General features: G+C 40.0%; 1 protein-coding gene across 1 annotated transcript in view; it reads right to left on the bottom strand.

The window, feature by feature from the left end:
• LOC134679909 (PAS domain-containing serine/threonine-protein kinase) overlaps positions 1-20,931 on the bottom strand; it is a 34,725-nt gene extending 13,794 nt beyond the window's left edge. Inside the window, exons 1-19 of the mRNA XM_063538849.1 lie at positions 20,809-20,931; positions 20,453-20,555; positions 20,285-20,373; positions 19,084-19,232; positions 18,716-18,861; positions 18,158-18,328; positions 17,006-17,125; positions 16,273-16,456; positions 15,611-15,738; positions 14,810-15,023; positions 13,954-14,126; positions 12,480-13,035; positions 12,065-12,211; positions 10,959-11,104; positions 10,291-10,402; positions 6,059-6,234; positions 5,580-5,720; positions 4,631-4,830; positions 3,493-3,626 (exon numbers count right to left, since the gene is read on the bottom strand). Of these exons, the coding sequence (XP_063394919.1) occupies positions 3,493-3,626; positions 4,631-4,830; positions 5,580-5,720; positions 6,059-6,234; positions 10,291-10,402; positions 10,959-11,104; positions 12,065-12,211; positions 12,480-13,035; positions 13,954-14,126; positions 14,810-15,023; positions 15,611-15,738; positions 16,273-16,456; positions 17,006-17,125; positions 18,158-18,328; positions 18,716-18,861; positions 19,084-19,232; positions 20,285-20,373; positions 20,453-20,555; positions 20,809-20,846 (3,127 nt within the window). The 5' untranslated portion in view covers positions 20,847-20,931. The remainder of the gene's footprint in view (positions 1-3,492; positions 3,627-4,630; positions 4,831-5,579; positions 5,721-6,058; positions 6,235-10,290; positions 10,403-10,958; positions 11,105-12,064; positions 12,212-12,479; positions 13,036-13,953; positions 14,127-14,809; positions 15,024-15,610; positions 15,739-16,272; positions 16,457-17,005; positions 17,126-18,157; positions 18,329-18,715; positions 18,862-19,083; positions 19,233-20,284; positions 20,374-20,452; positions 20,556-20,808) is intronic.
• Between the last annotated feature and the right edge of the window lie 3,984 nt (positions 20,932-24,915).

Below are 24,915 nucleotides of genomic sequence, written 5' to 3'. Positions count from 1 at the left end.
ATGACATACTTCCTTGCAGTGTTATTCGGCTAAGCCTCGAGCATCCTGTGAATCTGAAGAATATAATTATTTCCATAAAAAAAGAGCAATCGAATTAGGACCAAGATATCCCGAGAATATAAAGACATTTTATAAAAAATGCAATAAAATGAAAGAAAATGGGAGACTCCCTTATTTTAACAATGTTACAAGATCATGACAATGTTATGGTCTATACTTATTAAAATTTTAAAACCAACATGTCTTTATCTTTGACTTGAAAATGTACAAATGATTTGGGTTAAGTTTTATGAAATGCAACTTATGCTAAAAATCTATTATTATTATATGTCAAATTATCGTGAACTCGATGTTGCTTAAGGCGTATCCAGATTAGTCAATTTTTCGTCAATCTGATTAAATTGCCCGATCGAATCGGGACGTACGGACGCAAACGCCAATTTGGCTCGCCGAATTCAACCGCCGATAATGACCGATAAAATGAGGTGCGGACACAAGAACACCAATTTGTGAGGCTAGTATTTTCGTTATGGGGCATTTTTTCAATTTAAATGGCTCTAATATCACCATAAATCTAAAATTGGAGATTGACGCCACGTCTGGATACCGCTTTAGCACCGCGAAAGGGCGCTGCGCGGTGCGCGCGGATTGACGCATGCGCGTACCGTATGCTTAGTATCTATGGTAATATGTGACGTTCCACGGCAAAAGGTACCTTACGGCGGCTGGCGCTTACGTCGCATAGCGCCGCAATAATATTGGAGCGGCATTAATAATAGCGTAAGCGCCAACTGCCATAAGGTACCTTTACCCGTCGGACGTCACATATAATTTTAAAAAATATGCAAATAAAAGGCGGCAAAGTTTATTCGTTGTGCAATACTCAATAAGTTACCGCTTGTTATTTTAATACTCGTAATAAACAAAATGAGTTCAAGTGACGAAAACGACCTGGAATAGACGGCACACCACCTCATTTGAAAGCAGAAGGAAACTTAATAATGAATAACTAGCTTCCTGCTAAGTCCAGGGACAAATACAACAGGACTTACAACATGCTCATGCTGTGGAAGGACACAAGAAGGACAGCCAAAACGCAAGAAAGTAGGTGTTTCTTATCTGAAAGTGGTTTTTAGCGTATTTCTGTGACCAAGTGAAAACTAAAAAGCCATCTACATTTAATATAAACTAAGAATATGCGTTGTTTTTTAATTGTATTCGCGTCACTTTACCCCTATTAAATACGCTTTACTAAATTGAATTTGTTTTATTTCCTCACATAATTTGAGAATAGTGCTTACTATGTATACCTCAATGGAAGCAAAAATGTAGTATTTTTGCGAGTTGATACACTTGCTACTTGTGTATAGTGGCAAATGTATTAAACCCGCAATCAACACTAATCAATATGTAAACAGGCCCCAACGTGAAGCACATTTACCCTACAGACATACTTATCCATATTGACCATATTTGAACCTCTCAACTCTCTTCAAGGGCACGCCACACAGCGTGATTCTATATACTGTTGTAATGTTAATGCTTAAGGATAATAATTTGTGGATTTATAAAATAAAACCAAACGAAATTTACTGGATTTATATTATATTATTTTTAATTTATATTATAAGTTTTCTAAAGTACAGTCGCCATCAGATATATTGGTGCAGCTAGGGTGCTCATAAATATCTGAACACGCCTCTATTATTAGGGCGTGCGTGATCAGATATTGTGAACACCTTGCCGAGCTCATATATAATAGCCAATAACGACCTAGTTATAAGACTATTACAATCTTAATCATTATGTATGTATAATACAACGATCACGTTTATATAGTCCTCACAAACGTATAAGTTACCATTTTGGCCAATATATCTTCAAAGCTTGGCACCGAATCGCTGTTAAAGACTTTGGTGTGCTCAAATACGCTGAATTTGGAAAGTAACGTCTGTACTTCCTACAAGACGGTACGACGCACTTTGAGTTCATCTCTGTAATATTCTATTTCCATTCGAACGTTTCCGGGATCGTCTCCATCTATTGTGTTGATACTGAGATCCAAAATGACTCGTGTAGCAGTCCAAGAGTCGTGGTGAAGGCGTTAATGAAAATGTTCTCCAAGAAGCAGTGCCAAGTAGTTGAAAGCAATCGTTATCATTATCAAAATATCCGTGTTGATCGTGCTAGGGACGTTAAAAATACTTATTCTAGAAATCACACCGACATCCAATTACAAGAAAACAAATGTTTCGTCCGACCATTATTTTCCAATTATTTGCAAGTTATTTTCCAAGAATGACACTGACAGTTGACATCGATTTTTTTTCTATCTCGTCCCATTTACTACGCGCAAAGGAATTAATTACTCGAATCTGCCATTTCACCTCACAAACGTCATATCGATCATTTAAAAAATTATATTTAATCAATAAAATGATATAAAAATAAAAGAGCTGCATTTCCGTGATCGCTATAATGAATACTATCGGGAAAAAATATAATTTGCCTATCTTCAAAAAACTTTACCTACCCAATTGTCAGGGCGTTAGAGTGCATGTTCAGATATTGTGAACACCTTGGCCGCTCCGATATATCTGATGGCGACTGTATGACTGGGCAAAATCATCTTTGAAGCAAACGGCAATCTACTATTGCTCTAAAGACGATATTCATCGTCAGAGGATATTTTTGCAGGCCAGGTTTGATTCCGCAGTCACGATTCCAGGAACAAAAAAGTTTCATGCGTTTATTCCGAAAACTGACGGTCTTCTTGTAAAAAGAACGAGCTCTAGCATAGATTCTTATTGTAAAATAATAAAAATTATGAAATAAACTGGTTAGAATTGTTGACTTTCTTATTTCATTATGTTATGTTTAGAATTTACCAGCAGTCTTACTGAATACATGTTCTTATAAGCTAAACAGCTGCTATAACTATGTATGTATACCAGTACGGTACGTCGGACTCAGGGCGACATGTATGTACATTTATTGACCTATTGTTTTAACCAATGGAGATCCCATTCTGCAACTTCTAGTGTATTTTGTACATACTTAGGGCTATATTTTGAGATAAAAAAAATAAAAAAAAACTGGTCAAAGTTTTCGAAAAGTTTACTTCCGGTTTTAACCATTATTATTTTTTTATTCTTCAAAATTGATTTCTTCGCTGAAAAGATCATTAAACATTCTATACAAAACGCTTGGTTTAATAATAAGTTATATATTTTAATTATTCGATATTCAAGTTTCAAAAAATCGGAATTTCAATTACGGTAATTTTTGAGAAGCTCATAATTTTGAAAATAAACGTCATACATAAAAAAATATTTGGCGTCCGGTTTTATACCTACTAGAAGAAGAACTAAACCAAATATAAACAAATTCGGGAACCTCACTTTTTTTTTCCTGTCCGCTTCATATGAAATGCCCCAGGGTTCAATTTTAATTCCTGACACCTTATAAAGGGTTAAGCTTTCTAAATAATACCTTCAGAGACAGGTGACGGCAACACAAGCGGCCCTTGTATCGTGTCTTCTATGTCAGAGAAAGGGTTAACAAAGTATGTCAGCACGTAGAGGGTTATACCCATTGACCACATCTCCAGCTCGGGACCGGCGTATCTGTAAATGAATATTAAAAATGCATCATTGTGTTTAACCTTTTCAACGCCAAACGGCGCATCCATTTGCCGTGCCACTGACGCCACGGGGATAAAATTTAGTTTTGTGAATAAATAATGTCAACCTAAAGTGGGGTGTTTTTCAGTAGATAAATTTTCGTCAAAAAAACGATCGACGTCAAATGCCGTCTTTGGTTGTCGTTGTTACGATTTTGCGTTGACGTCAATTGCCGTCTGTGGCGTTGAAAAGGTTAAATAATGAAATTTTGTAACAAAAACAAACCATGAAAAATTAATCTAGATGCATGAAATTTTTTGCAGGGGAACATAGCGTCGTTTTTTTGGCGGTCAAAACGAGATTTTTTTGCTAGATTTTTTCTAAGTTCTAGACGGATACAATGGGACCACAACGAACCTGTCTAATTCTACACACACCCTAACAACAAGTCCATACAATATTGTCACTGTCTAACAAATCTCGTGTTTGTCATCGAAAGGTCCCTTATCATGTTGTCCCTCCCTACCGCATGACGCCGATGTCACGATTGAGTAGAATTAGAATACCACACAACCACACTAGTTGCGATCAATATTCATTAGTAAAGCCAAAGAGAAAAGATAGTATAGAGGGCTATTGCCAAAGTAAATTTTGTAGTCACGGTACATTTACTGCCATCTATCGACACACGATTAAAACTTAAAATAAAATTGAAAATGTATAAATTAATCAAAATATGTTTACGGATAAATGATTTTTAATTTTTATTGTTCCATACTGACCCATGTTCTTTCACTGATATGTGTTAAAATTGTTAAATATCAAACGGTGTCGTCCACGCCATCTAGCCGAGAATAGGCCAAAGGTGTGTGCGCCATCTATTCGAGAATGACTTTTTAATGATTTCCGAGGCACTTTTTTTTCTCAGACTTTATTTATCTTATACGGAGTTATATATATATCTCTGGTAAAGCATTGCTACCATTGGTCATTTAAATAACACTCACTTGTTCCCGGCCAACACTTCAGGGCTGCAGTACTCCGTGGTGCCATAAAAGGTGGAGAAGAGCGTGTCCTTGCTCATGAAGGTGGCCGAGCCGAAGTCTATCAGCTTCACGTGGAACTTGTTGTCGATGATCACGTTCTCGTCCTTGATGTCGCGGTGCAGTATGTTCAGGGAGTGGAGGTACTCTACGGCTTGGCCTATCTGGAAAATATATATCGATGTATTAAAAATATTGAAAAGAAGAAAATAAAATATTTATTAGTAACATCGTTACAAGTCAGTTTGTAAATTTACATTTAAAGCATTTTAGGTATCGTCTTGGGTCGTCCCAATAGTCCTATTCTGCTTTCGTCACCCATTCTACATTCGTCACAATCGTCAGTGGCTTTCAATGTAGAATGAGTGACGAAAGCAGAATAGGACTAATTTAAGAACTTGACGAAAAACTAATGGGACGACCCAAGACGATACCGCATTTTAGTGTTATAACTAACATATCATTATTAGTGTATTAGTAACATCATAACATCAACATTAGATATTACATTTATTTCTTGTTTACAAATTCATTTACATCATAAAATTGCGCCTGCAGGAGCCATTGTTTAAGATCGCTTTTAAATACATGTTAGGAAGGTGCATCCCTGATATTGTCCGGTAGCTTACTGTATTTTAGAGGGCTGAGTACGTAGACTGACCGTTTGGATTTCGCGAGCTTGTGGGGCACGCAAGCTGGCCCGCGTTTTTGTTGCTACGCAGACTATATTTTGTGTTAACTGATTTAGTTGCAAACTCTTTGCTATTATTGTGCGTAAATATTGCCACATTTTGCATTAATAAAGAAGTGAAAGTGGAAAGAAGTGGAAGTGTTAGTATGCTAAATTGTCGAAACGTATCTCTCCTGATATGTCATACCTCAAACGCTCAATATGCCATAACCATTGTCATACCTGTCGGAAGATGTAGCTGAGAAGTGGCTCGTCTAGCGCGGGTCGCCGCTCAATGAACTCGAACAGATCCATGCCTGCGCCATGTTTCTCCATCACCATTTGAAAGTATTTCTCATTCTCGTAAACATCTAGTATGCTGACCTGTTGAAATGTAAATAAAAATATTACTAATTTCCTTATTCGAAAACCGCCTTTTCAGCGCTACGTCAGGAAACAGAATTCACTATAGTTCGTTTTTTTAGCATTAGAAAGAAGGTAAGCGATCTTGACATGTCTTTTAATTGAAAAACGCTTTTTAAAAATCAGTAACTATTACTTATGAAAGCAGAATATAATGTTCGTATTAGATTCATAATTGTTACATATTTGCCGTGACTTATTTTTAAAACGTGTTTTTCAATAAAAAGACATCTAGATTGTGTACCTTATTTCTAATACTAAAAAAAACTAACTATATATTAGGGACTAGATTTACTCACGATATTAGGATGCTTCAAGGTCATAAGCAGGCTGAGCTCCAGCGGCACCCGCTTGCCGTCGGGTCCGTCCACCCAGAACTGCGCGCCGACTTTCTCCTTCAATATAAACTTGGCCACCGCCAGAAGACGGTCAGAGCGACGGTACGCCATCTTCACGCAGCCGTAGGCGCCTTTGCCTGTGAAAAAATATTTTTGTGTATTGAACTACCTACATGGCGACCCCGCCAACGTTTTCACCGCATAAACAAATACATATGTGCGTAAATAATAGTTTAACAATAAATTCCAATCACAAGAGGAATTAAATTCATGAAGGTTTATTTAGACACGCCCACAATTTATTAATGATTTATGGTATGGTATCATTAGAGCGATTAGAGGTTTAAACGTTTATACCGATACCAGGGATATACGTGTTTTTTGATTTCCGTTAATTTCAAGGGTGCATTCCTGAGCTTAAATCAAGTAACTTTCTCAACGACACCGATATTCTAATTAACTCCATTTCGGAGATAATCAATAAATTATTTTTTTCCTATAAGGCCTCTACAAGCGTGCACTCTTAGGGCCGGTTTACATATTGATTAGTGTTTAGAATGAGTTCATACATTCTAAACACTAATCTAATGCTACTAAACTTAAGAGCGCTCTTACAAGAAAAGTCGAAATAATGCAAAATTGATGATACTAGTCGACGAAATTCAGGACTTTGTGCTCCTTATTAGAAACAATGAGTACTTGTTCCAGTAAAAGCGTCTTCTTATCTTTTTAAATATCGTTGTAAATATTAGAAAAAGGACTTATTAAATAAGTAATGAATTTTTTTCTGATGGTCGTTTCCGAAAAACCGCGTGAAGCACTGAACGGCAAGCTTTTATTTGGAAATGTTGAGAAGTTTTCTCTGCTAAACCTGGCTATTTTGTATTACTAATACCCTGTACTTTAAGCATATCAAACGATATTTTTCCTACATACCTTTGAGAAAGAGAAAATCAAAGTAAAACGAACTCAATTTTCTCTCCGAAACAAGTGTCAATTTCTACGAAAATCTACTTAATATCGAAGTCATTTTCATACTCAAGCAATCTGCAACGTTTGCTTATACTGTTGGTATACATTAGTGTTTATGAAATTCTACTATAATTTTTTGGCAATTTTTTGAAAACTACTCTATATTACCGATGACGCGCGCTCACCAGCTCAGTGCCGCGGCAGAGCTTGTACAGGCAGGACGTGTGTCGGTCGGCTCCGCACATTTTCAACGGCGACGACGAGGTTTTTTATCATTGTGTGCGGCGGGCGCCGTGTAAAACGCTATACTGTGTGCGTGTAAACCGCAACGAGAGACTTTGATCCTAGCACTGTTTTTATAGTATTATAATTTATAATGGTACAGTTTAATAAACTACCGGACAGGATTAAAAATATTTGAAACGACCTGACATTCTATATGTATTTATTTGACTCAAGATAGTACTCAGGGTCTGATGATGGAGCCGGAAGGTGGTCACCAGTACCAATCAACCATGCAACTAAACCACTTCGTGTTTAGGCTCGTTTTATTCGTCTCAACAAGATCTTTGACACAAGATAGTACTCAGGGTCTGATGATGGAGCCGGAATGTGGTCACCGGTACTAATCAACCATGCAACTAAACCAATTCGTGTTTGGGCTCGTTTGATTCGTCTCAACAAGATCTTTGACACAAGATAGTACTCAGGGTCTGATGATGGAGCTGGAAGGTGGTCACCGGTACCAATCAACCATGCAACTAAACCACTTCGTGTTTAGGCTCGTTTTATTCGTCTCAACAAGATCTTTGACACAAGATAGTACTCAGGGTCTGATGATGGAGCCGGAAGGTGGTCACCGGTACCAATCAACCATGCAACTAAACCACTTCGTGTTTAGGCTCGTTTTATTCGTCTTAACAAGATCTTTGACACAAGATAGTACTCAGGGTCTGATGATGGAGCCGGAATTTGGTCACCGGTACTAATCAACCATGCAACTAAACCATTTCGTGTTTGGGCTCGTTTGATTCGTCTCAACAAGATCTTTGACACAAGATAGTACTCAGGGTCTGATGATGGAGCCGGAAGGTGGTCACCGGTACCAATCAACCATGCAACAAAACCACTTCGTGTTTGGGCTCGTTTGATTCGTCTCAACAAGATCTTTGACACAAGATAGTACTCAGGGTCTGATGATGGAGCCGGAATGTGGTCACCGGTACTAATCAACCATGCAACTAAACCAATTCGTGTTTGGGCTCGTTTGATTCGTCTCAACAAGATCTTTGACACAAGATAGTACTCAGGGTCTGATGATGGAGCTGGAAGGTGGTCACCGGTACCAATCAACCATGCAACTAAACCACTTCGTGTTTAGGCTCGTTTTATTCGTCTCAACAAGATCTTTGACACAAGATAGTACTCAGGGTCTGATGATGGAGCCGGAAGGTGGTCACCGGTACCAATCAACCATGCAACTAAACCACTTCGTGTTTAGGCTCGTTTTATTCGTCTTAACAAGATCTTTGACACAAGATAGTACTCAGGGTCTGATGATGGAGCCGGAATTTGGTCACCGGTACTAATCAACCATGCAACTAAACCATTTCGTGTTTGGGCTCGTTTGATTCGTCTCAACAAGATCTTTGACACAAGATAATACTCAGGGTCTGATGATGGAGCCGGAAGGTGGTCACCGGTACCAATCAACCATGCAACAAAGTCTAGTCTATCATGTAACTGAACTACTTCGTGTTTAGGCACGTTTTATTCATCTCAACAAGATCTTTGACACAAGAAAGTACTCAGGATCTGATGATGGAGCTCGAAGGTGGCGACGGGTACCTGTCTATCACATAACTGAACCACTTCGTGTTTGGGCTCCGTGTTTGGGCTTCGTGTTTGGTTTATCACCTAGTGTCAAAGATCTTGTTGAGACGAATCAAACGAGCCTAAACACGAAGTGGTTTAGTTGCATGGTTGATTGGTACCGGTGACCACCTTCCAGCTCCATCATCAGACTCTGAGTATCACCTAGTGTCAAAGATCTTGTTGAGACTAATCAAACGAGCCTAAACATGAAGTGGTTTAGTTGCATGGTTGATTGGTACCGGTGACCACCTTCCGGCTCCATCATCAGACTCTGAGTATCACCTAGTGTCAAAGATCTTGTTGAGACTAGTCAAACGAGCCTAAACATGAAGTGGTTTAGTTGCATGGTTGATTGGTACCGGTAACCAACTTCCAGCTCCATCATCAGACCCTGTGTATCTTCAGTGTCAAAGATCTTGTTTAGACGAATCAAACGAGCCCAAACACGAAGTGGTTTAGTTACATGATAGACTGGTACCCGTGGCCACCTTCCAGCTCCATCATCAGACCCTGTGTATCTTCAGTTTCTTGTAACTTGTTTCTTGTAAATAAGCGAGTACCTATAATTTCTTTCGAGTAATATACGTTCATAAGTACGAGTATGGGGCTATTCATAAATTACGTCGTTTCAAATGGGAGGAGGGGGGGAGGGGGTCATGGACATCGGATGATGGTAGCATGACGTAGGAGGAAACAGAGTCATCCGAAGCATGATTTTTGGATGATTTGAGGGATGGGGGGGTCAAAAATAGACGACGTAATTTATGAACAGCCCCTATGTACATTTGCACTGCATTTAGTATTTTCGTACTTACCAAATAACAGTTTTAGGACTTTATAAGTTAAGTACAGTTAGTGTTGTTATGGTTGATTTCAATATGCTTCGCGAAGGATCAAGAATGTTTAATCCATCATTGTAGTGCGAGTGTGGTAGAAGGGATCGGAATACTGAGCTCGCACGGCCTGCCGCAGCGCGTAAAATACCTAAACTCGCTCAACCCCGAAATGTAATAGCACTCTTAAGTACAATCTCGGTCGATCGATGTGCGAAATGGCATTGATATGTCACAAATTTCAAGTGTTTGGTTGAGTTAAATGTAATGCCCGTGTTACAACAACTATATGCTACCTTCAATTACTTTTTAAACTTAAATAGTTTAAAAAAACAGCAAAAGAGTTTTTTTTTAAATTAACTATGCCATTTAGTTCTCTTAAACGTACTTAACCATACCCCGAAGTTAACGGAATTCAATAAAAACACGGTGTAGATGTTTCATTTTGTCAAGCACTAATTTTGTTGCGAGGAAAAGTTCTAATTTATAAGTTTTTAGTGACCAAAATCTTACCAATTTGTTTCAACGTGACGTAATGCTTGTTGTACTCGCCGGAGACTTGCTCTTCGCCGCACTGGCTCACGAGGGACATCGACTGCGGCCTGCTGCTCACTGACTTGTTTCCCTGCAAACAAGAGGACACAGCATCTGAGTCAAGGGTGTCGTCTTGGGTCGTCCCATTCGTTTTTCGTTAAGTGCTCAAATTAGTCCTGTTCTGCTTTCGTCACCCATTTTACATTCGTCACAATCGCCGGTGGCTTTCAATGTAGAATGCGGGACAAAAGCAGAATAGGGACTTGACGAAAAACGAATGGGACGACCCAAGACGATATCGAGTCAAGCTGTGCTCAGTACAGTTGAGTCGCTGGCGGCACGGCACTATACACGTGGGATCATTTTTGAGATTTTCTAGTCAGACTTCTCTAGTTATTCTAGAGTGTTGTTTACAGCTAAATCATGCACTTTGATACTAAAATAAAAGAAGGTCCTAAAAAGATAAAATAAAAGAAGTGTACATTTTAGCACTAATCTTTTTAGTTGCGACAATTACGGCCTGGCCACGACATTGCGCTGGCTTCGGCTAAGGCGACAACCATAGGAGCGTGATACAGCGACCGGACCTTTCGTTCCCCCTATGGTTTTCGCGTCAACCAGTCGTGGCCAGGGCGTTACACACTTACTAGTACTAGGGAGCTATCGGCCGTTGAAGCGACGCTGGAGGCGAGCGTGGTGTGTCGCGCCGTGTCCTCTAGTTGGACTCCGAGCCAAACGCATCGGACTCGGTTGCCGGCCGCTAACTGCATCGTCGACACCGTGTACAGGACATCTGAGGATACAATAATAAATTTAGAATTTGAATGAATTTGGACGTATTTAGTTTAGTTGCAAGAGTTTTGTGCTACGAGCCCAAAAAAATGTCTAACGAAGAACACAGACCGTTTATTAGTCTGTGTAAGTCTGGAACAGATATTACGGCTCGGCCACGACATTGCGCGATCGGCGGCGGAAACCAAAGGTTGAAGCGAGACACAGCCGATCTGACCTTTCGTTCCCACCTATGGTTGCCGTCGCCGCCGGTTGCGCAATGTCGTGGCCAAACCGTTAGAGACGTAAAATGAAGAAAGGAAAGATAAGGTTGATAATGTCGTAATGTAGTTTGTACAGTGTACTTACCGTTGCGGTGCCGCGGTAGGTGCCATCGCACTCGGAATTAGTTTGGTGCGGATTCGACACGTGGGCTCGGAAACGTTTCTCTATTATCTACATATAGTAGTCTTGTAACGATACTCACTGAGCTGCGTGCCGTCGCGGTGTAGTACGATGCCGCGGTAGGTGCCGTCCTGGGTGTCGTCGCACTCGGACTTGGTTCGCTGCGGGGTTGACGTCACGTGGGCTCGGAGACGTTTCTAGAAGTTTCCAGTCTATTCTCTACTGGTTGTGTTGTAACGATACTCACTGAGCTGCGTGCCGTCGCGGTGTAGTACGATGCCGCGGTAGGTGCCGTCCTGAGTGTCGTCGCACTCGGACTTGGTTCGCTGCGGGGTTGAGGTCACGTGAGCTCGGAGACGTTTCTAGAAGTTTCCAGTCTATTCTCTACTGGTTGTGTTGTGACGATACTCACTGAGCTGCGTGCCGTCGCGGTGTAGTACGATGCCGCGGTAGGTGCCGTCCTGGGTGTCGTCGCACTCGGACTTGGTTCGCTGCGGGGTTGACGTCACGTGGGCTCGGAGACGTTTCTAGAAGTTTCCAGTCTATTCTCTACGGGTTGTGTTGTGACGATACTCACTGAGCTGCGTGCCGTCGCGGTGTAGGACGATGCCGCGATAGGTGCCGTCCTGAGTGTCGTCGCACTCGGACTTGGTTCGCTGCGGGGTTGACGTCACGTGGGCTCGGAGGAGGCGTTTGGCGATGCACGGAGTTTCGGGGCCGTCCACTGTTAATATAGTATTCGATTTAGACTGTTTTATTAACAAACTATCTAATAAGACTGACACTGATCTTACGATTTCGGTCAGTAAAGTAGGCTTTTAGTAGTTTTACGGACAATCTGCTGAAAAAGTAAATTCATGAGAGCAATCAAAAATCATTTGTAAACAAAAAGAAATCAACGTATTTCCTGAACATTTTGTGGCATAATAACGCGGTTTGTTTTTCAATTCAATGATTGAGATTACGTACCTACCGTAGCTGATAATACTTACAGTCATATCTCTTCCTTGGCGCGGATTCCGTCTGCGTCTCCAAATCATTATCATTACTCAAACTCTCAATACTCTCATTCCCATTATGCTTCGGCAAATCCTCAATCTCGCACCCCGGCGGCGGCATCTCATTGATAGGCGTCAAGAAATCCGCACTAGTCTCATTCGAGTCACAAAAGTCTAGAGATAGACTACTTTTGTCTTTCTCTTGGCCGGGGAGGTTGACTTTTACAGATCTATACTTGCTCGAGTCGAAAGATAGACGTAAAGAAGGGTCGTTCATGCGTACTCTAGGGGTATTCCCTGTAGGGGTTACCTCTTGAGAGTGTTGTGATGTATAGTATATGGAATCTGACTTCTCGTTAGCCTTGGCTAGTTGTTTGGCTATTGGATTGTTCTGTTCGGATCGCAGGATGTTCTCGGAGCGAGATTTGGAGATGCTGGGCGTGAAGTCATCGTCGATGGAGATACCGGACATCCCGGAGGTCACGTCGGGGAGGGCGGATGTGTCGTTGCGCTGTTCTGTGGCTGTTGTGCTGATGCTCGAGACCATGTCCTGCGATGAAATTGGAGTATTTTCATGGATGTAGTACTTTTATCTGTCATTTATACAATCACGAACTATAAACGCGTACAAACATACATACATACATACATACATACATATAATCACGCCTATTTCCCGGAGGGGTAGGCAGAGACCACGGATTTCCACTTGCTACGATCCTGACATACCTCTTTCGCTTCCTTCACTTTCGTAACATTCCTCATACACGCTCGCCGGTTTAGCGCGCGTACAAAGTCTGCAGAAAAGTGTGCCGTACAAACAGCAACACTCTTCGGTGTACATCGGTGTCCTTATTACAAAAGGCATAAGGTCCACCGATGTGTAGTTAACAGTGTGGGCGATGGTACTGTTATGTTTCCAAAATGATATGCCTAACAGGCTCCTAACAAAGCTTCGCTATATCATATATGTAGCGTGAACAACCCAACCTCACGTTCATGGAACATGGTCATTCTATGGAACTTGCTAACTATGTAAACCAAAGTCACTAGTAAATTCATCATTCAGAGTCAATTTCAATATGGCGGTTTGTTTACATAGTTAGCAAGTTCCATCACTTGCTTATAGCTTTATACCACTTTAACACACTGTTGAAGGGGTCTAAGTTGTAGGCATCGTCTTGGGTCGTCCCATTCGTTTTTCGTCAAGTTCTTAAACTAGTCCTATTCTGCTTTCGTCACTCATCATTGAAAGCCACCGACGATTGTGACGAATGTAGAATGGGTGACGAAAGCAGAACAGGACTAATTTAAGAACTTGACGAAAAACGAATGGGACGACCCAAGACGATACCAAGTTGTAGTGTTCAAAACGGCTGGCTGCTGCTGAATGCCGTTTACTTGTAACTGATGTCTGGCATCGTGTCTGATTGTCAAGCAAGCCTTTTACCTGCATTCCGATATTTACCTGTGTGGGTGTAGGCGTGTGTGTGACCAGACTGCAAGACTTGTCGAGACAGAGCGCGCTGGAGGACTTTTCCCTTGTCGTGGTGGATTGGAGAGATTGCTGCACGTTTGACATGCAGGCGGACTTTTGGCTGCCGTTGAACGCTCCGCACGAGTCCTCATCTGTGTCAGATTCTGCGAATGAAAATAATTTGTTAGTGCCAGCCATGAGTTAATTCCCCTAAGGATGAAATTTAGGCTATGCTATTTTGATTATTCGTTTAAGGTTGAGTTTTCTTCCCAAAAGTCCCTAAATATCCTAACTAAAATGGTAAAATTATGGTCAAAAGAAGTCCTAATCTGAATTAAAGACACCAACCAAAGATCTGCTCAGCAACCAAAAGTGCGCTTTTTGCATCAACGTTTTCCTTGATCAGGCTGCCGGCTAATCACCGTGTGCGTCTTCAGAATGTTGAAAAAACTCTAAGGACCTACACCAACAACAATTAACACACTGATCAACGTCACGCAGCAGAAATCTAGAAAACATCTCATGCAATAAAATTTAGCGAACGCTTTGACGGTGACAGACGGTTTAGTGCAACCTTTGGGCCACTTGCACCATCCCACTAATCCGGGGTCAACCGGTTAAACCATGGTAACCATGGTAACTCCAGGTTTAACCGGTTGACTCCGAGTTAGTGGAGTGGTGCAAGTGGCGCTTAGTAAGGGCTGATTTAGACGGCGCGCGAACTCGCATGCGATTTTAGTTACATTGCGGACTGTTGGTTAGGTCCAATTCAACCGACCGATCAAAACCCGCAATGTAATGAAACTCGCATGCGAGTCATCGTCTAAATGAGCCGTTAGTAACTGACCGTTCGAGTCCTGGTCATGCCTCCCCTTGGGCCGGTCGGGCATGGGTTTGATCAGGTCGGTGGCGCGGCAGAAGTCCGGGATGAGCTCCTCGATGTGGCGCCCCACCACCGAAGAGTGCGGCTTGCCGAACGTCAGCGTGGCGAAGTGCTGGTTGCACGCCGTTATGACGCCCGTGTCATCGACCACTAGGAGGCCGGACACGTTGTACGTTACCTGGGTGAGACAATGTATTGTGAACTTTATATTGTTAGGGTTAGGATTGAAAATTGAATGATACAATTACATATATGCTGTTTCTGTCTGGCCGTATATTCGTAAACCGAACCTATAATATGATCATGTAGTAATACTATTGGGCAATTAGACAGTGTTTCGTGTCGTTTTAAGAAAACTGAATAAGTAATAAGAAATCCATCTATACCTTAGAGGATATAACCAACGGAGATGCCATGTCTATAATCTTCGGTGCAAAATAGTCTGCCGTTTTTCACATTTATTTATTTTTTATTTATTTATATTTATTGGTTTACCAACAATTGTTTACACATGAAATGTATACGTAACGTAAACATAGCCATGTCAGATAAACGTCAGTCCATACATGTGGTTGACATGTAGTTGACCATTGGCCACCTATTTTCGACAGAGGGGAACGCCTGTTAATGACCTCTCCGTGTGGCTATATTCTCTAAGATCTATACAGTGCAAATAGTAATATAGGATAGGGGACTATAAGGTGGAATTTTTTTTCTCCATTACTATTTCAATATTTCGTCTAAAAATTAAACAAGATTCCTCACCCTAACATTGACTTCATATACAGGTCTCTCTTTGTGTGATTTCAAGCCAGACCAAAGTGTGTTTTCTGTAGTGTCTGGTCTAGTTATCCAAAGACACAAGGGGAACGAGCCGCCGTCGAGAGTTCGTCCTGAAAACATAAATAATGGATCATAACTCATAAGTCGGTTGTTCATATTTCTGGGGTCAAAACTCGGAAGGAAAGGAAGACAAAAGAATTAGATACAGAAATTTAAAAATAATACATTATAACAAATTTTCTGGAGAAAGAAAGCCACGTAAGCCAACGGGAGTCACTAGGTATGGATTACCAACACGATCGGACAAAAAATTTAAGAATTCGAGATGGCGTCGATTTTTTAGTTTTGAATCCTCAAAACCTTCTTCGTACTATTTTGACCACAAATTAAAAACAATCGGATAAAAAATGCAGCAATTTATAATGGCGTCCAGTTTTTAGTCTTGTTCTAAGAGCTGTTTCCCACTGACGTTTTTTGCAGGATCCCGTTTTAGTAGTATAGGTGCTAATATAGTAACTTTCACTCGAGGATTCTGTTTGCGGGGTCCTACATGCATACTACAGAAAACTGGATCCTGCAAAAAACCGTACCCGCAAAAAACTGGACGTCAGTGGGAAACAGATCTAAGACACATAGGTACATACCTGTAGCCCTCTGCTTGGAGACATTGCGCGGGATGGGCGCGTCCCAAGGAGGGAGTTGCACGGAGGGGATCAGCGAGGCTAACGGGAGTCCTAATAATTTTTCACAAGACTCCGCTTGAAACAGCAGCGCCGCGTCGTCGCCGCAACACGAGAGGATCATGCCGTCCTCTGCATCTACTGTTAACTGGAAGAATAAATAATTGATTGAAAGACTAAACTAAACATCTAGGATGGTGAAATGTAAAGATGAAAGATGGTAAAGACAATGCGAATCAAAGATATTTGCCGAAAGAATAGAATGTGACTTAACGCTTCGTATGCCTTTGTCAAAAATTTGCTACTGCTACTGAATGAATAAATTTGTAATTGTAAATTACAGTCCAAATATATACGGGACAAGGCATACTAAGGGTTAAACTCCTGTAGCCCATCATGCACATGCAAGAAAAGTTGGCAGTTGATTTTAAACAGAATACTAAATTAAATATGGTCATTTTTTGTTCGCGTTGAAATCGAATGGAACAAAAGAAATGCAACTCTATTGCAATTCAAAAAGGTTTAAAACACATTGAATTACTCAGTACTACGAGTCTTTGGAGCATAAAATAAAGTGCGTGTAAAAAATTAGTTAATATTCTTATGCTCTTAGCCAATAGTGCCACCATTAGTTTGCGTCAAGTCATAATTTTTTTGTGGCTACATATCATTTGACAGAAATGTGTAGAACTCTTACCACAACAGTTTTACAGCTGACCGGCTCAGCAACAACCAAACAAGGCCCGTCACTGTCTAACTGTCGAATCCACAGGGACACCTGCACTGCACGGCCGTCTTTTGATAACAATTCTACCACCTGTAACAAAAAAAGTATAATTCTGCAACGTGAACAACTTTCATAAAGTAATCCAATCAATATTTCCACCGGCTTCAAATGGAGCGACCAAGAATGCTGATGCTGATGCAAAGCAAACTGTTCGGCATATTGTTTTGGAGCACAACAAAGCCCACTGTCAAAGTATGATGGCCCGGGAAGATTTTAAAACCACAACGAGTGCAGCCATCACCTACTTGGAAAAATGTAGATTTAGATTATGAATAAACTATGTTGGTAATAATATCACCATCAGATCAGTCTAACAAGGAAATTGAAAAACGAATATCAAATGCATGGAAGAAATTTTGGTCATTAAAAGAGGTTATGAAGGCGAAAGAAATACCAACAAGCCAGAAATTTAAAGTTTTTAATATGTGCATTGTACCTGTACTCACCTATGGATGCCAAACTTGGGCACTTACGGGGAAACAAGAAAAGAGGCTTGCTACATGTCAAAACAACATGGAAAGAAGCGTGCTAAACATTAAGCTTAAGGATAGGGTAAGATTGTCCATAATTAGAGCCAGATCAAAGTGTGGGAGAGTGGTTAAAAAGGTTAAGCAACAGAAGTGGCGGTGGACTGGCCACATCATCAGAGAAGGGCTAGATAAGTGGACAAAAGACCTTATCGAGTGGTACCCAAGGGGGCACAAAAGGAAAAGAGGAAGGCCTACTCTTAAATGGTCAGATGACCTTAAAAGGATAGGAGGAGTGGGCTGGCCCAGGAAAGCAAGAGACCGCGGAACCTGGAAGGACTTGGAGGAGGCCTATGTCGGAAGACAAACTGAAGTTGTCGATGGGACGTAGAAAATAGTGAATAGTAATATATAATGTAGAAAAATAAGGTATATTTTTAAGTAGATAGAACTTCAGTAATAAAGGCTATTTTTATTTTTATTTATGTATTTTATTATGTTGGTAATGAATGAATAGTGTAATGGAAATTCCATACGATAAATAAATAAATGGCTTTAAAAAAATTCGTCAGAAAGGCAGAACGCCGCGACTTACTTTGCCACTAAGCAGAATAATGGTCCCATCCTCAGAAGCGTCCCCCTCTTCAGGCTCGTGTAATGAAAACTTGCAGTTCCTGTTTCTCAGTAGATCAGAGAACTTCAGCCCGCAGAGTTCCCCGGCTGAATAGCCGAGGAGAGAACACGCTTTGTTGTTCACTATTAGTATCTGAAACAATATGATCGATTGATTACTCCATGGTTTTTGATAATCTTGAGAACAAATAACTTATATAATATTTAAAACCTTCGCGTTTTGAACACATATTAACTAACTCACATTTATAGACGGGTCTATCGGGAATTTATTGTGTTACCTTTATTTACCGCCGTTTCGACAGGTTTCTCTGGTCGTGGTAATAAATATAAAAAAATAAATTCGCGATAGACCCGCATATAAATGTGACATATTGTTCATGACTAAGGGTCATGTCTCACTCTCTCATTAAAGCAAAATTCGAGACGCAATACACATTGGACAAAGAAATACAACCATTAGTCATGAACTATCACGATTCTTAGTATGAAAACATGTAGCCAACAAATGATCACTAACTTTAGACGTATTAGTTTCTATTGTGAACACAGCTTTGCTCGGGTTGATGGCTTGCTGCAGGCGGTCCGTTTGAGACTGCGCTGGCGAGCCTGTGATGTCTCCAGGTGCGAGGGAGGTGTTGAAACGGAGACCGTTGGGGCCATCCACTGGAAACAAGGGGAGTTTTTATATTATAAGGAGAGCGTCCCTTAAATCAAACCAGCCCTCAACACTCTTAGCTTGGCCTGGGCCAGTTGCACCTACAGAAGATAAGAGCAGAAGTAAAAATTCTATGAATATTCAGGAAACTTTCACAGTAAGTACAACAAGAGAATTTTCATGAAGGAAATGTAGGTTGTTACCATGGTGTACTAGTTCTTATTCCATACCTCTAACAAGATCAACAGTTGGTTTGACCTTTGTGGGCGTCTCCAGCTCCATCCTAATGGGCCGGAGCCTTCTGTTCAGACGGGGATAGCTTTGGTTGCCTTCAAAGGAATAATTCCGAGAACCATGGTGCGCTTTTGGTTTAGCTGTCCTGTGAAAAGACATGATAGAAGTATTCATCATATCATAGTATAATCACGAAGTACAGAGGTCCATAGAAAAACAAGAGATATTCCAGGACAGATCAGTTCAATCAATCAATCTTTGGGTAATATGGCTCCATCGATACTGTCGATGATTTCGCCAACGTCAAAGTGGATCCCACGTGGGATCGAATTAATATTATTTGTAATAAATAAACTTTAGCCAGTGTACGGTATAAAACTATCAAATTATGGCCTCTAGGGCTCTAGCCAGCCACGGTTAGAGGTAGAAATACCAAATGCTCGTAGAGCACGACGTTGTTCGGTATTAGGGTTATGAGCTCTTGTAAGGTGATAGCTGGACTTTACAAGGACCCTCGTGGGCTACCCGGCGTTGACGCCAGAATGGTGGTTAAACGCGTTTCATGATTAATTTTTCATTATCTGCACACTTCCACATTAATTTACTGCATAATACGCTATCAATATTACACTTTAAACAACATTAATGAGCAAAAACAAAGAAATGAATCACGAGGCGATGTTACCAATATGGCGGTCGACGAATAACCGACAGATCAGTTAACACATTCACTACCAAGAAAACTAAATGTGTACATTTTGTATTGGAAATGCGGCACTTGGCATTGAAAGTGTTAAAGAGCTACCATAATGATAGGTATCATAATTTAATGAATTAGATTTTAATTAGTATGAAACCATTTACCTAAATACAACTCAAAATACCCATATCTATATTTGTTATCCTCCAAGAATTTGACTTATTTTAATATCTAAAATAATGCATATATATATATATGCCTGTGCATTTACATAGTGTTTATAATTTTTTTTTTATTGTTTGTAAGTGTTTTTATATTTTACTTTTATATCCATATTATAATTAACCTAACTTAAGAAGAAAAATAAATAAAGAGTATAATATAATATAATGTACCAGTCAGCTGTCATTTACTTAGACGTACTTACAGAAGAAACAAAGTAATTTATAGAAAAGAAAAGGCTAATATATTAATTCCTAAAAGGTTAATTAACTTACCTGCATTTGAAGTCAACTTCAGGTATCTTTTCAGGTGTGTGCAAGTTTTGGTTCTCATTCCAGGACTCTTTAAAATCAGCTGTGGCTCTCTAAAAATAAACAACAGACATTAAAGCACTACAAACTAGATAAATAATAGTTTGTGACCTTTGAAATAGGAATACTTACTGGCCTTGGAGTTAAATTTAGATGTTCAGGTGAATAAACACCGCCAAACCTGCGTAGCTTAGGTATCACAGGGCTTAGAATGCCGAAATCTGCCTCAGAGTCCCTGTTATCACAAAAATACACATCACTGGGGTTTGACTAATTAAACTTAAGTATTTTTTTATCATAAGAACCCCTCGCACCACGGAAACATTGCACTAAATAATATAAAAATGTCAAGATCAGTTGTCTCTCTGATTTATTTACATCCTTTGGCTTATTTTAAGAAGGAAAATCAATACATTTGAGCGCGCAACTTCAAACTTTTGTTGATGGTTTCTAACTTAGAATTAGCTGATAAGTCGCAAATCACTTACCTATTATAGTTTGATATGCTAGCTGCATTCATTTCCATTATTTCTACACGTATTTTTACTATTTTATTCACAAGAAAAGGTTCGATTCAAATTGCACCGTTGCTTGATTGAATTTCAAACAAAAGAAAACAGCTGTCAAAACTGTCAAAGACTGCTGCAGAGGCATGGACTATGGAGCCATAAAAACTGCAAGATTACAAATTACGGTAACGGTAAAAACGGTTTATATAAATAAATGCGTAATATATTTAAATAAACAATTTAAAACTATTTCAAGTGAATTTTAAACAAAACTTTCTCATAATATTCATATAGAACGCCATCTTACTGTAGTAAGGAGATACTTACTTGACTCTTGTAGTCTTGTAAGCCGTGTGAAAGCAAAAGCATCCGCATCCGCTACATGCTTCCAACATTTTCCGCTAGGTGGCGTTTTAAATATAAACAATGTTTTTTAAACTTTTTTTGCTACGGAATCAGGATTTTATGCCACAATCAATAATAAACATCAGTTTAAATGAGTATGAAAAATAAAATAGAGAATATTGTATAAATTAAATAATATTAACTATTTTCATAAAAAAATGATTATGAAGATTTGAATTCACGACCTTGTACTTCACCTATACCTAACTTTCGCTAAAACATTCGACTGGGAGCGTGGCGTCTCCTGTAATCCGGCTACTCGGAGGTCGGGACCGGAGGATGGTTTGAGGTCGGGAGTCCTGGTGCTGAGTGGCACATGTTGACTGGACGTCCACACTAAGCCTGGTATTAATATGGACCTCCCGGAGGAGTCTGGGAGGTGCAGGTTAACTAAGGAGGGGCGAACCGGGCCAGGGGGGAAACCCCAGCAGCCAAAAGTCCCCGTATCGGGCAGTAGTGGGATAGCGGCCGGGAGTGGGTGCTCAGTAACAGCCCGACCAATATAACCAGACCCGTTTCTTTTGCAAAAAATATCTGCGGTTTGAATTCCCTCGCATATTAATTATTTTTTTTTCTTCTATTTCTTCAGAACCTGAAATATTTTTGTTGGAACCTTATACATTAATGTCGACAGTGTTTTCCATTAGAGTAAGTAGCAACAAACAAAATCTGCAGCGGATTTGATAGCCCACGCAGTGTAAGTGTTATGTATACGTCATAGAAATTTGACGTTAAAAATGACTATAACATGTTTTTTTAAATGTTAGATGAAGTGTGGTGAAGAGTGTAATGTTTGGTCGGTTTCGCCAGATGGTTGACTGGTAGCAAATGTCTTACTTATTTCTAATTAAGTCTGCTATTTCTACATCACCTACACTTTAATTGTGCAAAAAAGTTAAACGAAACATGATTAAATAAATAAATCTATCCCATTTTGTAGGTAATTCACCTTTTTATTGATTTTTTTGTGGTTCTTCTTCTACAGTTTTACCTAATTCCAATGATTTAAAACCTATTTGGATTCGGATTCGGGCTTTGGACCGGATTACTCAGATTCCTGGCTGGCGGGAAAAATGAATAAAAAAAACCATATTCATTTTTTGTACCAAGTTTATATGGCTTTTCTTAAAGTTTTTGGAGTGGAAGAGCCAGCATGTCGGGATTAAAAACTTTTTGTTCCAGAAAAAAGGTACAAGTTTGGCAGTAGAAAAAGGCGCGAAATACAAGTTTTCTATGAGACCAGGGTTGCCAACTCCAATTTTTTTTTACCCCTGAGCTCAACTTAAAAACCCCTAAAACTGTACTATTATTTTGGAAAACCCACTAAATAAAAAATAAAATAAATTATTGTAGATTTTCCAAATTTAGAACATTATTATGATTTTCAACCGGTTCGACATTTTAATGATCATACATATGAACGTTATACATAGATGGTCAAGAAAATCTTGTCAGTAGAAAAAGGCGCGAAATTCAAATTTCCTATGAGATGAGACGATAACCTATTGCTCCTACATATTTGTGCCGCTCGTTCTACTGATGAAAATGGATTGACAGAGTATACTTAATTGTTATTTACTTAGTAGGTACCTAACGGAAATGGTTAGTTAAAATAATCTCTTTATTCAATATATTCTATTCACAAACTGCATTTTTGTAAAACTTGATAGGTACGCCAAAAAGTTGCCAAACTCTAGTACTTTCTTATGGAATATGGACTCGCGAATCACACTTTAATTATCGTTTTTACCAAACTAGGACACAAAACTACCTAGTGCTAACTAGGATATAATTTGCCGGGAACAAACCTTAAACGACATTTAACAGATTGCTCTAGATTTTTCTCAGGACAATGCAAACGGTTACGCACGTTCCGGTCGCAGTTTGCACTTTCGAATTCCAAGGTCCTTACAATCTCAGCTCCACCCAACAGAACTACTGTTAAGTCTGTTTAACTGTGGTAACGAAGCGGAAATTTTAACTCTATTTGATCTATAAGATGGTCAAGCAAATCTTGTCAGTAAAAAAAGGCGCGAATTTCAAATTTTCTATGAGACGATATCCCTTCGCGCCTACATTTTTCAAATTTGCCGCCTTTTTCTACTGACAAGATCTGCTTGACCAAGTATATGAAGTAAGTAAGGGTACTTTGACAAAGCTCGCATAATGCACTTTGATGTTATAAGTATAGGGTTTGACTGTGTCACAGAATAAATAATAGTATTAGGTACAGAAGACTCTCTAACAAAACGCCTCTGTTACGATCAGATATGGCCGCTAGGTGGCGACAGCGCCACGTGCGGCTTATGGCTAACCACCAAAATTGGTGTGGAACGGATGTACTTTTAGCTATTATAGGTATAGGTATAATACCTGTAGCAAAGCGACGAAATCGCGGAGTGAGTCACGCTCGACTCTGTTTTGTTTGTAGGTAAGTGTAGAAGTGTAGAAACACCAATGGAACATACGCTTAAAGTTAATGTTAATTATATTTGACGGACATTGATTTTGATTGTAGGGCGGTATTGTTCACGGATATGGGACTGATTTGTGATTATTGCTAGCCGAAGGTTGTTATGAATAGATTAATGTCTTGTCTTTTCTGTAGCAGCCTACCGTGGGATAGAATTATTTGACTAGTAAAGTTGTTATTGAATTAAGTCGTGCTAACGATATGATTAATCATACCATTTAGCAAGGGCTGGTGGCCTAGCGGTAAGAGCGTGCGACTTGCAATCTGGAGGTCGCGGGTTCAAACCCCGGCTCGTATCAATGAGTTTTTCGGAACTTATGTACGAAATATCATTTGATATTTACCAGTCGCTTTTCGGTGAAGGAAAACATCGTGAGGAAACCGGACTAATCCCAATAAGGCCTAGTTTACCCTCTGGGTTTGAAGGTCAGATGGCAGTCGCTTTCGTAAAACTGGTGCATACGTCAAATCATGGGATTAGTTGTCAAGCGGACCCCAGGCTCCCATGAGCCGTGGCAGAATGCCGGGATAACGCGAGGAAGAAGAAGAAGATACCATTTAGCAAGGGTAAATTCAAATATTGTTAATGTTAAATGATAAACCACTTCAACAATCTATCGAGCAACACATATGCAAGCAGAGGTTTTTGAAAACCACATGTTTTTAGGGTTCCGTACCCAAAGGGTAAAACGGGACCCTATTACTAAGACTTCGCTGTCCGTCCGTCTGTCCGTCTGTCCGTCTGTCTGTCACCAGGCTGTATCTCACGAACCGTGATAGCTAGACGGTTGAAATTTTCACAGATGATGTATTTCTGTTGCCGCTATAACAACAAATACTAAAAACAGAATAAAATAAAGATTTAAATGGGGCTCCCATACAACAAACGTGATTTTTGACCAAAGTTAAGCAACGTCGGGAGTGGTCAGTACTTGGATGGGTGACCGTTTTTTTTTTGCATTATGGTACGGAACCCTTCGTGCGCGAGTCCGACTCGCACTTGCTCGGTTTTTTTAGGGTTCCGTGCCCAAAGGGTAAAACGGGACCCTATTACTAAGGCTTCGTTTAGGGTTCCGTGCCCAAAGGGTAAAACGGGACCCATTACTAAGGCTTCGCTGTCCGTCGTCCGTCCGTCCGTCCGTCTGTCACCAGGCTGTATCTCACGAACCGTGATAGCTAGACGTTGAGTTGAAATTTTCACAGATGAT

The sequence above is a fragment of the Cydia fagiglandana genome, chromosome 3 (assembly GCF_963556715.1).
Source record: "Cydia fagiglandana chromosome 3, ilCydFagi1.1, whole genome shotgun sequence".
NCBI classification, from domain to species: Eukaryota; Metazoa; Arthropoda; class Insecta; order Lepidoptera; family Tortricidae; genus Cydia; species Cydia fagiglandana.
Note: the sequence above shows the minus strand (reverse complement) of the source record. Positions and strands in the feature narration are given on the sequence as shown.